This window comes from Phyllobates terribilis, unplaced genomic scaffold, assembly GCF_046119375.1.
Source record: "Phyllobates terribilis strain yellow unplaced genomic scaffold, ASM4611937v1 Scaffold_13__5_contigs__length_258822181, whole genome shotgun sequence".
NCBI lineage: Eukaryota > Metazoa > Chordata > Amphibia > Anura > Dendrobatidae > Phyllobates > Phyllobates terribilis.
Window position 1 is genome coordinate 88,139,840 of NW_027362773.1, and position 17,936 is coordinate 88,157,775.

The window sequence follows — 17,936 nt, forward strand, 5'->3', positions numbered from 1 at the left end:
ACTTTTGAGTCGACCACAAGTTGTCCCTGCGTAGGGAGTGGTTGCTATTTTGTGCTGGCCGCGAGAAGGACCAGCCCAAAGAGTTCCGCGAGGATCGGAATCGAGTTTGGTTACGCTTCTTGCAAGTGCGTTTGGGTTTCAGTTGGGGCAGAGAGGTACTCTTACCCCCGGTGGCTTTGGATATCATCGTGTCCAACTGTTCACCAAAAAGTCGACCACTGAGGTACGGGAGATGCGTGAGGGACTTCTTTGAGGCTGCGTCTGCTTTCCATTCCCGCAGCCAGAGGATACGCCGAATCGTGATGGCGTTTGATGCTATCCACGCTGCACCCCTTGCAGAATCCAGAGCTGCATGAGGCATGTAATCTGCTACAACTGCTATCTGAACCGCTTGGTCCGACAGCTCACGAGCAGATACTTGGAGGCCAGCTTGTGAATTCTGGGCCCAAGCCAGGATGGAATTGGCAGCCCAAACTTAAGCGAACGCGGGAGCCAGGGAGGCCCCTATGGCCTCGAAAATTGAACGAGCCATGCGTTCTACCTGCTGGTCTGCTGTGTCCCTGAGGGTTAAGCTATCTGGCAGTGAAAGGAGTGACTGTGCTGCTAGCCTAGAGACTGGAGGATCCACTTCGGGTGGATCTGTCCATTCCTTGGTGGTCTCCTGTGGGAAGGGGTACCGCGCCTCCAGATATTTGCGATTGGTAAACTTCTTCTCAGGCTGTGAGAACTGCTTTTTAAGGATCGACAAACTCTGGATGGTCAAAGAAGACCTTAGGCAGCTTCAGAAGTCCTTCAAAGGAAATCTTGTGTTGTGGTGCCTCCGGGGGGCGGATCAGAAATGTCCAGCACCCGATGGATGGACGATATTACATCCTCAACTAGCGCTGTATTGCTAGGGGGGATTGGGATCAGAGACCCTTCAGTTTCCTTGTCTGAGTCGGAATCACAGATGCCTTCCGAATCCTGTGTATCGCTAAGGGGTCTCCTGCTGGGTGAACCAGGGTGGAGGCCTTCTCTGGTAGGGGATCGCTGCGGAGAACTGCATTGTCTGTCCCTGGTAGAGGATGGTCTAGATGATCTGGAACTACGGTGTCTCTCCCTAGAATGGGATGACCGTGTGCTATGGGATGACGCAGATGAACGGGACCTGTGGGTCCGCTTGCGTCCTGACCTAGACGTGGATGTGCCAGGGTCGTCATGTCCCTAAGTCGAGCCTTCCCTTTGCTGGGTAGCGTTCATAGCCGAGGCATGACTCTGCAGAGCCCGAAGCAATGTGGAGGTTAGGTTATCTATAAACTGCGTCACAGATTTCATCTGAGTGACCCATTCCGGCGTGGCATTAGACACCGAGGTATTGGCAGGGGCTTCTTGGGGCTCTGGCACAGTAGTCTGGATGCAGTCCTGGCAGTGCGGGTACGTGCTGCCACTTGGGAGAGTATTGCTGCAGGCTGTACAGAGTGCATAATAGCAGTCCTGCCTGGTTCTCTTGGACCTTGAGCCCGGCATAGTGCACTGGGGTGGCTATGCAGAGGGCCCTACAGGGGTGCCTATGCAGAGGAGCCTGGACTCACAGCCGAGGAAGAACTCCAGCTGTGATCTTATCCCACCGGTGTGTCCCTAGGTCCAGCGCCGAAGATCCTGTGCCCCCCGGAGACTGGCTGGTCTTCCCTTATCATGCAGCAGATAATGGCCGCTGGAGTAAAGTTAAGAAAGAAGGGGGGGCGGAGAGCTGAAAAGGGCGGCAGAACTGTGTGAAATCGCGCACTTTCAGTCTCGATCCGCCCCCTCTATGACACCATTTGTCATCCGGGGGGCGGGACAGGGAGAGGAGGTGGCGGCTTCGGCTAGGCCGAAGCAGCGGCCTAAATTAGATGCCTGATGCCCAAAGGGACTGCAGGCTGGCGCGGAAGTCCGGGAGGGGGCCGGATCTGAACTGGACCCCCCCGGATTTAAAGACAGGATAGCGGAAGGGGGAGCCTGTGAAGAGTCCCCCTGAGGCACCGTAGAGCTGGTGCTGCCGCAGAAACAGGGCGCAGGGAGGCCTATGCCTCTGTTGTGTTCTGCCTGCGCTCCCCCCGGTCCCGACAGGAGCCCGCAGCAGGGCTGGGGTCCCTGGATTCAGCCGTAGTGTGCTGGCTGCTGGAAGCTGCTGCCTGTACAGGCCCTACCTGAGGCGTTTCAACCTAATACCCCCAGGGGGGATTAGGGAGGTGCTGTTGTCACCGTCAGGGGGCTATATCCTCGCCTCGACCTCAACCCAGAAACAAAAAGGAATTGGGGAAGGAGGGGGGTCTCGCATTCGGACCAGCACCCGAGGGGCTGGGGAAGGAGCGACATGGGGAATAGCCATCTCAACTTCAACCGTGCACCCCATAATAAGGGGTCGAGGAAGGAGCCATGCCGGGAGTCTCGCAGGAGACCCACTTTTCTTCATCTGTAATCCCGTCGGTGAAAAACGGAGTAAAAGTTTTAGGTGTGCCTCCTATGCGACACTAAGCAAAAACTGGAGAAGGCTGATGCCGTCCAGGGGTGTATACAGCAGAGGAGGAGCCACGGTTAATCTTTTTCAGATTATGCATAGTGTCGCCTCCTAGTGGACAGCAGCATAACACCCATGGTCCTGTGTCCCCCAATGAGGCGACAGAGTAATAAATATTATACTTACCTTCTGATGGCGCCCGCAGTCTTGCTTCGCTCGGTCTCAGCTTGCCGGCAGCTCGCGGTACACTACACTGAAGGACCTCCCATCACATGACTAAATGACATCAGCGCAGGTCCTTCAGTCCACCGCGATCTGCCGGCAAGCGAAGAGACGGACACCGGGGGCCATCAGAAGGTAAATATAATATTTATTTTTTATTTTATTCTTTTTTTTACAGGTACTATGGTACCCGGGTCCGGAGGAGAGTCTCCTCTTCTCCAGACCCGGGTACCATCTGCACATTGAAACGCATGGATTCCGCATGTACAGATGCAGTGATGCGGATGCCATGTGGTCCAATGCAAGTCAATGGCGGCGAAAACGCAGAGCTTCCGCAAAATAATTGGTAGTGCTGCGTTTTTTTCCCGCAATGATAATCAGCAGCGGAAATTTCCGCAGCATGTGCACAGCAGATGCGGATTATCATTGGGGACCATGGCAGACCTTCTACCATGCGTTTTTTTTAAGCGTATCTGCAGCGTTTTTGCCGCTGCGGAAAAGCTTAAAAAAACGCATCGTCGACACACAGCTAAAGGCAGCAGTCACGTCACAATAAGTAAGTTACTGTTCCGGCTCCATACTCCGCATGTACAGATGCAGTGATGCGGATGCCATGTGGTCCAATGCAAGTCAATGGCGGCGAAAACGCAGAGCTTCCGCAAAATAATTGGTAGTGCTGCGTTTTTTTCCCGCAATGATAATCAGCAGCGGAAATTTCCGCAGCATGTGCACAGCAGATGCGGATTATCATTGGGGACCATGGCAGACCTTCTACCATGCGTTTTTTTTAAGCGTATCTGCAGCGTTTTTGCCGCTGCGGAAAAGCTTAAAAAAACGCATCGTCGACACACAGCTAAAGGCAGCAGTCACGTCACAATAAGTAAGTTACTGTTCCGGCTCCATACGCTGTTTACATCTGGCAGCATAGAAAGCTGGGAACTGCGGATCAATGGGGCTGCCGGGAGTCGCACCCACCCAAGATCTGATCTTGACTACCTAGCCTAAGAATACGATCATCAAGAGGCCGAACCATCACTTTATCATTTATAATGGGATGGTAAATGCTACAAATAGAAAACCCCAAAAAATAAGTCTCCCAACACATCCACACAAAAAATAAAAAAATGTTTTTGCATATACTATTTTTAACTTAAAATGCTGCCTTAAAAAAAAAAAAAAAAATCTTTATACGTCGAAGAAAAAAAAGAAAAAAAAAAAAAAAGAGCCTTGGAAGCTCCAACACAAGGCAGAGGGTACATGCTTTACCCCAGCGCCGTCCACTCCAGGGCCCGGCTCAGTGATCAAGTAGTTATCTATCCTATGGACATATGATTATTTGCCCCTTTCAGAGGTTAACGGGGCTGATTGATAATTGATAGCCCAGCATCTAACAGTAAATAATATACACTGTACTGCTATACAAATCCTCGCAGACTGTGAAATTTCCAGATTAAAGGGAATTAACTAGAAATTTCTAAGTCACCTATGACAAATCCTGCCAGGATACTCACTGCATATATATTCCCCAGGGTGTAGTGGCTGACCAACGAGTCAGTAGATACGTCCGGCCCCGGAGACACATCGAGTGCAGCATGAGCCAGGATAGCAGCATCAGCAGAAAAGTGCGCTCGGTGCAGGACATTTGCCATGTTCAGGAGTGCAACACCCTTGTTGAGCCTGTAAGGTAGGAGTTATTATAAGGGGAAAACCATAATAAAGAGGACGCTGTCTCAGAAGCCGACATGTCTGACCATCACATACGTGATTAGGTCATCAGAGTCGTTGCCCCGTTTCAGATAGGCACTGGTGCTGCGACTGCCCATTCAGCCTGCGAATCTACTGCGCTAATGCTTTTATGTGTGGGAGGTATGGTGGGATAACACACACTAGGGGAATAACCAGTACCTATTCCAAGGGATAAATGCACTGATAAGAGCTGAGGCTAGCATTTTACATTTTGGATAGTGTTAGGAGTGCAGGGCGTGCAAGCTCAGACTCTACTGCTGATACTATGCTCACCTCTTCCATATTTTCCCCAAACCAGATATTGATACCATTACTGGCTAAACAAACTCATAGAGATGCAATGCAAAAAAAAAAAACTGCTGCACAGAGTTGTGTTTGCAGGATGCCCCAATATAAATCAGATCTTTCTTCGCTTTTATCATCCCTCTCTTTGCAGCCGTTAAACACTTTATGGCTCATCCCCACCCATATGCCTAAATATCAGCATCAATATCAATATAACTTGGAAATGGTGAATTACCTGGAAGAAAAGTGCAAAGCTCTCATGGCACATTCTACCATGTGGAACGGCTCATTCTGTATTCTCCAATAGAACGAGGCCATATTATAAAGGACCCAGGAAGTCGTATTCTGCAAAACAGAAAATAAAGCAATGATTTCCTCCACGGACGTGTATTCTGGAGCAGTGCGTCTCAGACGTGTCTCCCCAGTGAGGCGCCCCCTAGAGGCTGGCGAGGCATTATTCACACTGGTGGCTATAAGTTGTGCAGCGTTGTGTAGCGCTGTCCATGGCTGCACAATCTCTGGTTTAGGAACAGATGTGTTATCTTAGATTTATTAATTATAATGCTATTCAAATTTCAGAACAATTAAATGATAATTTTTAATTCTAGCATGTACGCCCACTACGTACGGTGTGGCCCAAGCATCAGGTTGGTCTCTTTGGAGAGGCCCCAATAGAAAATGGTGGCAGGGTCTATGCCCATGGTCCTGCTCCCCACCCCCCCAATATATTCATCAAGAAAGGGATTTTATTCCAAGTACAAAAATCCAATTTTTATGTTTTAGTTTTGATTCAGTTATTAAAATTTGTTTTTAGGACTTTTTTTTTTTCCCTTAATCCCATAGAAGAATTCCTAAATTGTAATTTTAATGTCGTGACTCTTGATTGGACAGACACGGCGACCGCATGGTGAGACGTGACGAGCATGCTCACCATGATGCGGTCTGTTGCTCCTGACAAGCATACGCACCGCGCAGCGTCGATATCATCTGAATTTCTTTCCAATTTTTGGTACGGTCCTTTAAATTACCTTCACAAGGGCCTCGTGTATTCTATGACCAACGTCGTCCACGGTCTTCCCCAACTTATAGGACAGGGAGCTAAATATGGGATCTTCTTTCGGTAGCAGCGGTGCGGAAAGGTTCTTCCTTTCCTGAATACCCTGCAGATAGAGAATAGGAATAATATTATTTCAACCCACGGGGGCCTCATCTCGTAACAACAATATAAACTGAAGCTCATAGTTACAAGTCAGAATGCAGACATCACTTTTTTTTTTTTTTACTTTGTTCACATTATGTTGTTTCGGGGGCTAATTAATTGCTTAAAATAACTTATCTATAGACTTATAATACAGACTCGTATGATAATCCTCAGCTGCCACTAGAGGGAGCTCACTGTATAGTCTCTGTATATTCGACCAATAAAAGCGGCTAGTGAGCTCCCCCTAGTGGTGGCTGTCGTGAGGATGCATTTCAGCAATGGGCTATAAATCTGTGCAAGTATTAGCAGCCAAACAAGCCTTCTATCATCTGATTAGGTGCTATGGGCCACAGCTCCCGTTTATTTCTGGCCTCCTTACATATGAAGCCTTATGTTACAAATGTCAAAATATTAACGTTTGTACCCGAAGGTGCTGATAAGCGTGAATGCTGAAAGGAAGCTCTATGATGCTGGTGCAGTCGGGGGGCTTTAGGTTTGGAGGTAAGGGACTGTGCATATCCATGTAATCTTCTGGACTGTAAATTAAAAAGACATTAGAATACGTAAGATATACAATTTTTTAAAGGGAATCAGGTTTTCTGAGAGCAGCATAATGTAGACCTAGAGAGCCTGATTCTAGCGATGTGTCACTTACTTGGCTGCTTGGTGCAGTTTTAAAAAAAAATCCCTGTTTTCTCTGCGTTAGATATAGCAGTGCTCAGAATGCTGAGCTGTGTATAGCCCCGCCCACACCACTGAGTACTGTGAGCATTGTGAACAAGCTGCCAATCAATGGTGGGGAGGCGGAGTTACACAGATTAGCCTCACTGGCCTGCACATGAGACCTAGTCCGGCAGTGATAATCTCCTGCTGATAAAACACTGATTGTATTGAATTTACAAAACATAATAAGCAACACATCCCAGGAATCAGGCTCTATTTTTGGGTAGCATTTGGATGCAAGATGTGAGGGTCGCTGTCATATGACTGGCAATTGTACAACCCTTTAGTCTCAGCACCTGATACTTCTGTCCTCCAGCGACATGTACGTCCCATCATATAGGTCCATGTCCCCCAGAGGCACTTTGGCCAGGACACAATCTGGATCATCTTTGTAGTGTCTCTGTTCCAGACCCGTGTCCCGGTCTTCATTCTCTTCAATGTGAATTTTCTGTGCGACCAGATGTTTCTGCCGGGAGGAGATGATGAAAGGTAAGAAATAAAAGATAAGGATGGGGAGACGTGAAGAAATAAAGAGGACAAAGTCACCTCTAGTTCCTTCAGGTATCCAACAGTAGTCTCCTGTCTCATAAGAATCACTAAATCGTGAGGGTGCTTCAAGTTCATGGGTGAATCCACCTGCAGGAGAAGACAGCTGTGAACGGCAGCCAGGAGGTAAGGAACAAATCTGTACAGTCAGGGCAGGGACAGCCTCATATACAGAGAGGAAGAGGAAAAGCAAGAAGGGACCATTCACTGCACCAGAAACACCAGGATCTCCGTGCTCATACATAGGGGCAGTATTATAGTAGTTATATTCTTGTACATAGGGGGCAGTATTATAGTAGGTTTATTCTTGTACATAGGAGCAGTATTATAGCAGTTATATTCTTGTACATAGGGGCAGTATTATAGTAGTTATATTCTTATACCTAGGGAGCAGTATTATAGTAGTTATATTCTTGTACATAGGGGGCAGTATTATAGTAGTTATATTCTTGTACATAGGGGCAGTATTATAGTAGCTATATTCTTGTACATAGGGGCAGTATTATAGTAGCTATATTCTTGTACATAGGGGCAGTATTATAGTAGTTATATTCTTGTACATAGGGGCAGTATTATAGCTATATTCTTGTACATAGGGAGCAGTATTATAGTAGTTATATTCTTGTACATAGGGGACAGTATTATAGTAGTTATATTCTTGTACATAGGGGCAGTATTATAGTAGTTATATTCTTGTATATAGGGAGCAGTATTATAGTAGTTATATTCTTGTACATAGGGGACAGTATTATAGTAGTTATATTCTTGTACATAGGGGCAGTATTATAGTAGTTATATTCTTGTACATAGGGGACAGTATTATAGTAGTTATATTCTTGTACATAGGTAGCAGTATTATAGTAGTTATATTCTTGTACATAGGGGGCAGTATTATAGTAGTTATATTCTTGTACATAGGGGGCAGTATTATAGTAGTTATATTCTTGTACATAGGGAGCATTATTATAGTAGTTATATTCTTGCACATAGGGGACAGTATTATAGTAGTTATATTCTTGTACATAGATGGCACTATTATAGTAGTTATATTCTTGTACATAGGGGATAGTATTATAGTAGTTATATTCTTGTACATAGATGGCACTATTATAGTAGTTATATTCTTGTACATAGGAGCAGTATTATAGTAGTTATATTCTTGTACATAGGAGCAGTATTAAAGTAGTTATATTCTTGTACATAGGGGGCAGTATTCTAGTAGTTATATTCTTGTACATAGGGAGCAGTATTATAGTAGTTATATTCTTGTACATATGGGGCAGTATTATAGTAGTTATATTCTTGTACATAGGGGGCAGTATTATAGTAGTTATATTCTTGTACATAGGGGACAGTATTATAGTAGTTATATTCTTGTACATAGGGGACAGTATTATAGTAGTTATATACTTGTACATAGATGGCACTATTATAGTAGTTATATTCTTGTACATAGGGGACAGTATTATAGTAGTTATATTATTGTACATAGGAGCAGTATTATAGTAGTTATATTCTTGCACATAGGGGGCAGTATTATAGTAGTTATATTCTTGTACACAGGGGCAGTATTATAGTAGTTATATTCTTGTACATAGGGGCAATATTATAGTAGTTATATTCTTGTATATAGGGAGCAGTATTATAGTAGTTATATTCTTGTACATAGGGGGCAGTATTATAGTAGTTATATTCTTGTACATAGGGGGCAGTATTATAGTAGATATATTCTTGTATATAGGGGCAGTATTAAAGTAATCAATAAACCTGAAAAGAGTAGATCTGAAAAATACAATTCAAACTTAATATGAGAAAACAATACACTTTTCTTTTTATAAATGAAAGGGTTATTTTCAAGTCTTCTCTTGAGCTTCATAGTCTTTTCACTTCCTGATTTCTAGGTTTGGGGGGGTGGAGGGGGTGAGCATTGCTACTTGAGTGACAGTTCTGGTGTGTAGCACAGCTGTAGTGTTAGTAGAACTGTAAAGCCCAGCAAAATTTCAGCCATAACAGATTCAGCTATGAGTAGTTTGTTCTGGAGTGTACAGTGGTATCACTGTATTTGCATTTAGAAATAACAGTGCAATTGAACAAGCACACAGCTCTGGACAGTGAGAGCAGTGATTGGGAAAACTGCACTGGGAAATGCTGATGCTGCAGGCTGGGGATTTTTGAAAGATTTATAACAGCAGCTTGTCAGGAGCTGAGAGGAAGGGGAGTGAGAAGCTAACTGCTGTATAGAAATAAATGGGCTTGAGAGCTGGCCAGTATTCTATGAGTTAACTCCTCCTCTTTCACCACTGGCCGAGCTCCATAGAAACTAGCTATATACCATGTCCGATAAAAGTTGTTATTGCCGGAAAATGGCAGCATATACAAACAGCAAGTCAATAGCAAATGTGTTTCTTTTCATGCTAATAACATGAAAATACCCTTTTAATAAAAATTTTCACAATAAGACAATTGAGTAACATTAAAAACAAACTTTTTTTTTAGGCTTGAATGAATAGTGTTTGTTGCCACTTTTTGGCTGCAAGCCATCAAATCACAACAGCATGCAATGCGCACAATATCACGATCCTCTTGTAATCGCAGCCCAAACGGACGGTCATATGACCATATGTATGTGATCTGTACACTTGCGGTCACATGCTGACTACATTCTGCTGCACTTCTGTTCTAGAACATTCAGAACGAAGCGCAGGAGAATCTAGTTGGCACGTGACCCCCCTCCCACGTACGCTTTGAATACAAAGATAGCAAATTTAACGTCACAATTCGTCACTTAGTATGACTGCAAACTTTTCAGACGGGTACAATGAAATAGGGTCACGGCTCCAAGCCAAACCGTTTTTCTCATACAATATAGTAGAAATAGTGCCTACTAGCTCAGTGCCCCTCCATCACCCTACAGTCAGCGCCCCGTGTGCCCCCTCCCTCCTCCTCCTGTCAGCGCCCCGTGTGCCCCCTCCCTCCTCCTGTCAGCGCCCCGTGTGCCCCCTCCCTTCCTCGCTCCTGTTAGCGCCCCGTGTGCCCCCTCCCTTCCTCGCTCCTGTTAGTGCCCCGTGCCCCCTACCTTGCTCGCTCCTGTCAGATCCACGTGCCCCCTCCCTCCCCGTCAGCGCCCCGTGCCCCCTTCCTCCCCGTCAGCGCCCTGTGCCCCCTCTCTCCTGTCATTACCCTGTGCCCCCTCCCACCTTCCTCCTGTCATTACCCTGTGCCCCCTCCCACCTTCCTCCTGTCATTACCCTGTGCCCCCTCCCACCTTCCTCCTGTCATTACCCTGTGCCCCCTCCCACCTTCCTCCTGTCATTACCCTGTGCCCCCTCTCTCCTCCCTCCTGTCATTACCCTGTGCCCCCTCTCTCCTCCCTCCTGTCATTACCCTGTGCCCCCTCTCTCCTCCCTCCTGTCATTACCCTGTGCCCCCTCTCTCCTTCCTCCTGTCATTACCCTGTGCCCCCTCTCTCCTTCCTCCTGTCATTATCCTGTGCCCCCTCTCTCCTTCCTCCTGTCATTACCCTGTGCCCCCTCTCTCCTTCCTCCTGTCATTACCCTGTGCCCCCTCCCTCCTGTCATTACCCTGTGCCCCCTCCCTCCTGTCATTACCCTGTGCCCCCTCCCTCCTGTCATTACCCTGTGCCCCCTCTCTCTACCCTGTGCCCCCTCCCTCCTCCCTCCTGTCATTACCCTGTGCCCCCTCTCTCCTCCCTCCTGTCATTACCCTGTGCCCCCTCTCTCCTGTCATTACCCTGTGCCCCCTCTCTCCTGTCATTACCCTGTGCCCCCTCTCTCCTCCCTCCTGTCATTACCCTGTGCCCCCTCTCTCCTGTCATTACCCTGTGCCCCCTCTCTCCTGTCATTACCCTGTGCCCCCTCTCTCCTCCCTCCTGTCATTACCCTGTGCCCCCTCTCTCCTCCCTCCTGTCATTACCCTGTGCCCCCTCTCTCCTCCCTCCTGTCATTACCCTGTGCCCCCTCTCTCCTCCCTCCTGTCATTACCCTGTGCCCCCTCTCTCCTCCCTCCTGTCATTACCCTGTGCCCCCTCTCTCCTCCCTCCTGTCATTACCCTGTGCCCCCTCTCTCCTCCCTCCTGTCATTACCCTGTGCCCCCTCTCTCCTCCCTCCTGTCATTACCCTGTGCCCCCTCTCTCCTCCCTCCTGTCATTACCCTGTGCCCCCTCTCTCCTCCCTCCTGTCATTACCCTGTGCCCCCTCTCTCCTCCCTCCTGTCATTACCCTGTGCCCCCTCTCTCCTCCCTCCTGTCATTACCCTGTGCCCCCTCTCTCCTCCCTCCTGTCATTACCCTGTGCCCCCTCTCTCCTCCCTCCTGTCATTACCCTGTGCCCCCTCTCTCCTCCCTCCTGTCATTACCCTGTGCCCCCTCTCTCCTCCCTCCTGTCATTACCCTGTGCCCCCTCTCTCCTCCCTCCTGTCATTACCCTGTGCCCCCTCCCTCCTGTCATTACCCTGTGCCCCCTCTCTCTACCCTGTGCCCCCTCCCTCCTCCCTCCTGTCATTACCCTGTGCCCCCTCTCTCCTCCCTCCTGTCATTACCCTGTGCCCCCTCTCTCCTGTCATTACCCTGTGCCCCCTCTCTCCTCCCTCCTGTCATTACCCTGTGCCCCCTCTCTCCTGTCATTACCCTGTGCCCCCTCCCTCCTGTCATTACCCTGTGCCCCCTCCCTCCTGTCATTACCCTGTGCCCCCTCTCTCCTCCCTCCTGTCATTACCCTGTGCCCCCTCTCTCCTCCCTCCTGTCATTACCCTGTGCCCCCTCTCTCCTCCCTCCTGTCATTACCCTGTGCCCCCTCTCTCCTCCCTCCTGTCATTACCCTGTGCCCCCTCTCTCCTCCCTCCTGTCATTACCCTGTGCCCCCTCTCTCCTCCCTCCTGTCATTACCCTGTGCCCCCTCTCTCCTCCCTCCTGTCATTACCCTGTGCCCCCTCTCTCCTCCCTCCTGTCATTACCCTGTGCCCCCTCTCTCCTCCCTCCTGTCATTACCCTGTGCCCCCTCTCTCCTCCCTCCTGTCATTACCCTGTGCCCCCTCTCTCCTCCCTCCTGTCATTACCCTGTGCCCCCTCTCTCCTCCCTCCTGTCATTACCCTGTGCCCCCTCTCTCCTCCCTCCTGTCATTACCCTGTGCCCCCTCTCTCCTCCCTCCTGTCATTACCCTGTGCCCCCTCTCTCCTCCCTCCTGTCATTACCCTGTGCCCCCTCTCTCCTCCCTCCTGTCATTACCCTGTGCCCCCTCTCTCCTCCCTCCTGTCATTACCCTGTGCCCCCTCTCTCCTCCCTCCTGTCATTACCCTGTGCCCCCTCTCTCCTCCCTCCTGTCATTACCCTGTGCCCCCTCTCTCCTCCCTCCTGTCATTACCCTGTGCCCCCTCTCTCCTCCCTCCTGTCATTACCCTGTGCCCCCTCTCTCCTCCCTCCTGTCATTACCCTGTGCCCCCTCTCTCCTCCCTCCTGTCATTACCCTGTGCCCCCTCTCTCCTCCCTCCTGTCATTACCCTGTGCCCCCTCTCTCCTCCCTCCTGTCATTACCCTGTGCCCCCTCTCTCCTCCCTCCTGTCATTACCCTGTGCCCCCTCTCTCCTCCCTCCTGTCATTACCCTGTGCCCCCTCTCTCCTCCCTCCTGTCATTACCCTGTGCCCCCTCTCTCCTCCCTCCTGTCATTACCCTGTGCCCCCTCTCTCCTCCCTCCTGTCATTACCCTGTGCCCCCTCTCTCCTCCCTCCTGTCATTACCCTGTGCCCCCTCTCTCCTCCCTCCTGTCATTACCCTGTGCCCCCTCCCTCCTGTCATTACCCTGTGCCCCCTCCCTCCTGTCATTACCCTGTGCCCCCTCTCTCTACCCTGTGCCCCCTCCCTCCTCCCTCCTGTCATTACCCTGTGCCCCCTCTCTCCTCCCTCCTGTCATTACCCTGTGCCCCCTCTCTCCTGTCATTACCCTGTGCCCCCTCTCTCCTGTCATTACCCTGTGCCCCCTCTCTCCTGTCATTACCCTGTGCCCCCTCTCTCCTCCCTCCTGTCATTACCCTGTGCCCCCTCTCTCCTCCCTCCTGTCATTACCCTGTGCCCCCTCTCTCCTGTCATTACCCTGTGCCCCCTCCCTCCTGTCATTACCCTGTGCCCCCTCTCTCCTCCCTCCTGTCATTACCCTGTGCCCCCTCTCTCCTCCCTCCTGTCATTACCCTGTGCCCCCTCTCTCCTCCCTCCTGTCATTACCCTGTGCCCCCTCTCTCCTCCCTCCTGTCATTACCCTGTGCCCCCTCTCTCCTCCCTCCTGTCATTACCCTGTGCCCCCTCTCTCCTCCCTCCTGTCATTACCCTGTGCCCCCTCTCTCCTCCCTCCTGTCATTACCCTGTGCCCCCTCTCTCCTCCCTCCTGTCATTACCCTGTGCCCCCTCTCTCCTCCCTCCTGTCATTACCCTGTGCCCCCTCTCTCCTCCCTCCTGTCATTACCCTGTGCCCCCTCTCTCCTCCCTCCTGTCATTACCCTGTGCCCCCTCTCTCCTCCCTCCTGTCATTACCCTGTGCCCCCTCTCTCCTCCCTCCTGTCATTACCCTGTGCCCCCTCTCTCCTCCCTCCTGTCATTACCCTGTGCCCCCTCTCTCCTCCCTCCTGTCATTACCCTGTGCCCCCTCTCTCCTCCCTCCTGTCATTACCCTGTGCCCCCTCTCTCCTCCCTCCTGTCATTACCCTGTGCCCCCTCTCTCCTCCCTCCTGTCATTACCCTGTGCCCCCTCTCTCCTCCCTCCTGTCATTACCCTGTGCCCCCTCTCTCCTCCCTCCTGTCATTACCCTGTGCCCCCTCTCTCCTCCCTCCTGTCATTACCCTGTGCCCCCTCTCTCCTCCCTCCTGTCATTACCCTGTGCCCCCTCTCTCCTCCCTCCTGTCATTACCCTGTGCCCCCTCTCTCCTCCCTCCTGTCATTACCCTGTGCCCCCTCTCTCCTCCCTCCTGTCATTACCCTGTGCCCCCTCTCTCCTCCCTCCTGTCATTACCCTGTGCCCCCTCTCTCCTCCCTCCTGTCATTACCCTGTGCCCCCTCTCTCCTCCCTCCTGTCATTACCCTGTGCCCCCTCTCTCCTGTCATTACCCTGTGCCCCCTCTCTCCTGTCATTACCCTGTGCCCCCTCTCTCCTGTCATTACCCTGTGCCCCCTCTCTCCTGTCATTACCCTGTGCCCCCTCTCTCCTGTCATTACCCTGTGCCCCCTCTCTCCTGTCATTACCCTGTGCCCCCTCTCTCCTGTCATTACCCTGTGCCCCCTCTCTCCTGTCATTACCCTGTGCCCCCTCTCTCCTGTCATTACCCTGTGCCCCCTCTCTCCTGTCATTACCCTGTGCCCCCTCTCTCCTGTCATTACCCTGTGCCCCCTCTCTCCTGTCATTACCCTGTGCCCCCTCTTTCCTGTCATTACCCTGTGCCCCCTCTCTCCTTCCTCCTGTCATTACCCTGTGCCCCCTCTCTCCTGTCATTACCCTGTGCCCCCTCTCTCCTCCCTCCTGTCATTACCCTGTGCCCCCTCTCTCCTCCCTCCTGTCATTACCCTGTGCCCCCTCTCTCCTTCCTCCTGTCATTACCCTGTGCCCCCTCTCTCCTCCCTCCTGTCAGTCAGTGTGCTGTGCTCCCTCCCCCTGTCAGCGCCCTGTTACCTGCTGCTGGATCTTGCCGTCCTCAGTCACCACCCAGTGTGTTGTGGCCCCAGAGGGCCCCACTGTACAGAGCAGAGAGAACAGTCCCAGCACACAGGCCCAGCCCTGAGGGCTCCTGACTGCGGCCGCCGGCGCTCCGGTGTCGGGGGGGCACAGCGGCCAGCTCCTGCTCTCCGCCATCTTTCCTGCTGACATCACTTCCGCCGCGCACGTCGGAAAAGGAAGCAAAGCAGCCGCCATCTTGCTAGAGGCAAAGTCCACAGAGAGGTGTAAACCGCAGCACTACAGGTCCCAGCAGAGGCGGCTTCCGGGTGTCAGGAGATGGAGTCCGGTGCAGACCCCGTCATGAAGCCGAACAGCCCCCTAGAAGTATCACGTGATCTCTGCCAGACAATCAGCAGCTGTCCAAAGCCTCAAGCCCATAGTGTGTATTTGTCACGTAACCCTTATCCTAGCTGCTGACTGGCCGGGAGGAATCACATGACACAATTGACATCATCAGGGTTTTGGCTGGTAATAAGGGCATGTTCACACCGTGCGCTCACATCAGGGTTTTTTTTTATTTATTTATTATTTCACATTAATTTTTGGTGAAATCACAGAAAACTTGTTTTTTTTTTATTGCATCATCTTATTTTAACCCATTTTTTTACATTTCTGTTTATGTACCTTTCCTCCATGAGTCAGGACCTTATTTGTCCGTCCTCAGCCATAGGAGGGCTTCTTGGGATGAATTGTAGTTTAAAATATGGTGAAATAGTTAAAGAAAAAAACCTACAATTCCGGCATTGTTTTACAGGTAAAAACACCCAGGTGACGATTCTCCAGCTCAGAACAATCACGCCAACAAACTTGTAATTTATTTTTTTTACTATTTCAGTGATGAAACCCCCCCAAAAAACCACTGTCCCCTGACATTGTCATCTTATACACATAGGCCAATGTCAAGAGGTAAAACTGCAGTGTAAAGCATGGAGGAGGAAGAGAGCCTCTAACAGGCACAATGAGTCACCAGCTGTCCTAATGCTAGCTATACAGCTTTAGCCCTGAAGATGGCGCTCATTCCAGGCAGGATGGGTCCTCTTTTATACCCCTATCGACCCCCCTCCAATGTGACTTTGCAGCGTCAGCGACTATCCATGCTCCGCACTTTCTCCATTCACATTAGGTCCTGCCTTTTACAGACAAATTACATTACTGCACAGTTGAATCATTTCTAGGTGATGAAAGGATCACAAACATTTTTTTATAAAGGGATTTTTTTAAATGTCTTAAATAAAGGTAAAGATAAAGCCAATTTAAAGGGGTTGACCAAGCTAAATATAAAAAAAAACAAAACGGCCTACAGGCAAGCAAAAACTCTTGAAATAATTAGAGGCGCCCCTGCGATACAGAACCACATACATCATGGGCCCCACTCGTGACTTACGCAGCCAGCAGCAGCCTCAGTGGTTTATGCCAAAAGTGATTGGCTGCAGCGGTCACATGGAGTATATATGGGCACACAGCAATCGCCAACCTCGGTGGTATATGCTTTAAGTGATTGCTGTGTGCCCATATATACCCCATGTGACCACTGCAGCCACCAATCATTTTTGGCATATACCACTGAGGCCCGTGATTGATGTGTGGCCATATACAGTACAGACCAAAAGTTTGGACACACCTTCTCATTTAAAGATTTTTCTGTATTTTCATGACTATGAAAATTGTACATTCGCACTGAAGGCATCAAAACTATGAATTAACACATGTGGAATTATATACTTAACAAAAAAAGTGTGAAACAACTGAAAATATGTCTTATATTCTAGGTTCTTCAAAGTAGCCACCTCTTGCTTTGATGACTGCTTTGCACACTCTTGGCATTCTCTTGATGAGCTTCAAGAGGTAGTCACCGGAAATGGTTTTCACTTCACAGGTGTGCCCTGTCAGGTTTAATAAGTAGGATTTCTTGCCTTATAAATGGGGTTGGGACCATCAGTTGTGTTGTGCAGAAGTCTGGTGGATACACAGCTGATAGTCCTACTGAATAGACTGTTAGAATTTGTATTATGGCAAGAAAAAAGCAGCTAAGTAAAGAAAAACGAGTGGCCATCATTACTTTAAGAAATGAAGGTCAGTTAGTCCGAAAAATTGGGAAAACTTTGAAAGTGTCCCCAAGTGCAGTTGCAAATACCATCAAGCGCTACAAAGAAACTGGCTCACATGAGGACCGCCCCAGGAAAGGAAGACCAAGAGTCACCTCTGCTTCTGAGGATAAGTTTATCCGAGTCACCAGCCTCAGAAATCGCAGGTTAACAGCAGCTCAGATTAGAGACCAGGTCAATGCCACACACAGTTCTAGCAGCAGACACATCTCTACAACAACTGTTAAGAGGAGACTTTGTGCAGCAGGCCTTCATGATAAAATAGCTGCTAGGAAACCACTGCTAAGGGCAGGCAACAAGTAGAAGAGATTTGTTTGGGCTAAAGAACACAAGGAATGGACATTAGACCAGTGGAAATCTGTGCTTTGGTCTGATGAGTCCAAATTTGAGATCTTTGGTTCCAACCACCGTGTCTTTGTGCGATGCAGAAAAGGTGAACGGATGGACTCTACATGCCTGGTTCCCACCGTGAAGCATGGAGGAGGAGGTGTGATGGTGTGGGGGGGCTTTGCTGGTGACACTGTTGGGGATTTATTCAAAATTGAAGGCATACTGAACCAGCATGGCTACCACAGCATCTTGCAGCGGCATGCTATTCCATCCGGTTTGCGTTTAGCTGGACCATCATTTATTTATCAACAGTACAATGACCCCAAACACACCTCCAGGCTGTGTAAGGGCTATTTGACCAACAGAGAGAGTGATGGGGTGCTACGCCAGATGACGTGGCCTCCACAGTCACCAGACCTGAACCCAATCGAGATGGTTTGGGGTGAGCTGGACCGCAGAGTGAAGGCAAAAGGGCCAACAAGTGCTAAGCATCTCTGGGAACTCCTTCAAGATTGTTGGAAGACCATTTCCGGTGACTACCACTTGAAGCTCATCAAGAGAATGCCCAGAGTGTGCAAAGCAG

General features: G+C 49.7%; 1 protein-coding gene across 2 annotated transcripts in view; it reads right to left on the reverse strand.

Annotated features, from left to right (window-relative positions):
- TTC17 (tetratricopeptide repeat domain 17) overlaps positions 1-15,330 on the reverse strand; it is a 65,023-nt gene extending 49,693 nt beyond the window's left edge. Inside the window, exons 1-7 of one of the 2 annotated variants that reach the window (XR_012252662.1) lie at positions 14,874-15,330; positions 7,203-7,292; positions 6,953-7,122; positions 6,358-6,469; positions 5,761-5,892; positions 4,968-5,077; positions 4,213-4,378 (exon numbers count right to left, since the gene is read on the reverse strand). Coding sequence is in view for 1 of the 2 variants with exons in the window: in XM_073658169.1 (XP_073514270.1) it covers positions 4,213-4,378; positions 4,968-5,077; positions 5,761-5,892; positions 6,358-6,469; positions 6,953-7,122; positions 7,203-7,292; positions 14,874-15,113 (1,020 nt within the window). In the remaining variant the exon portion in view is untranslated. The remainder of the gene's footprint in view (positions 1-4,212; positions 4,379-4,967; positions 5,078-5,760; positions 5,893-6,357; positions 6,470-6,952; positions 7,123-7,202; positions 7,293-14,873) is intronic. The other variant, XM_073658169.1, reaches the window with a different exon arrangement.
- Between the last annotated feature and the right edge of the window lie 2,606 nt (positions 15,331-17,936).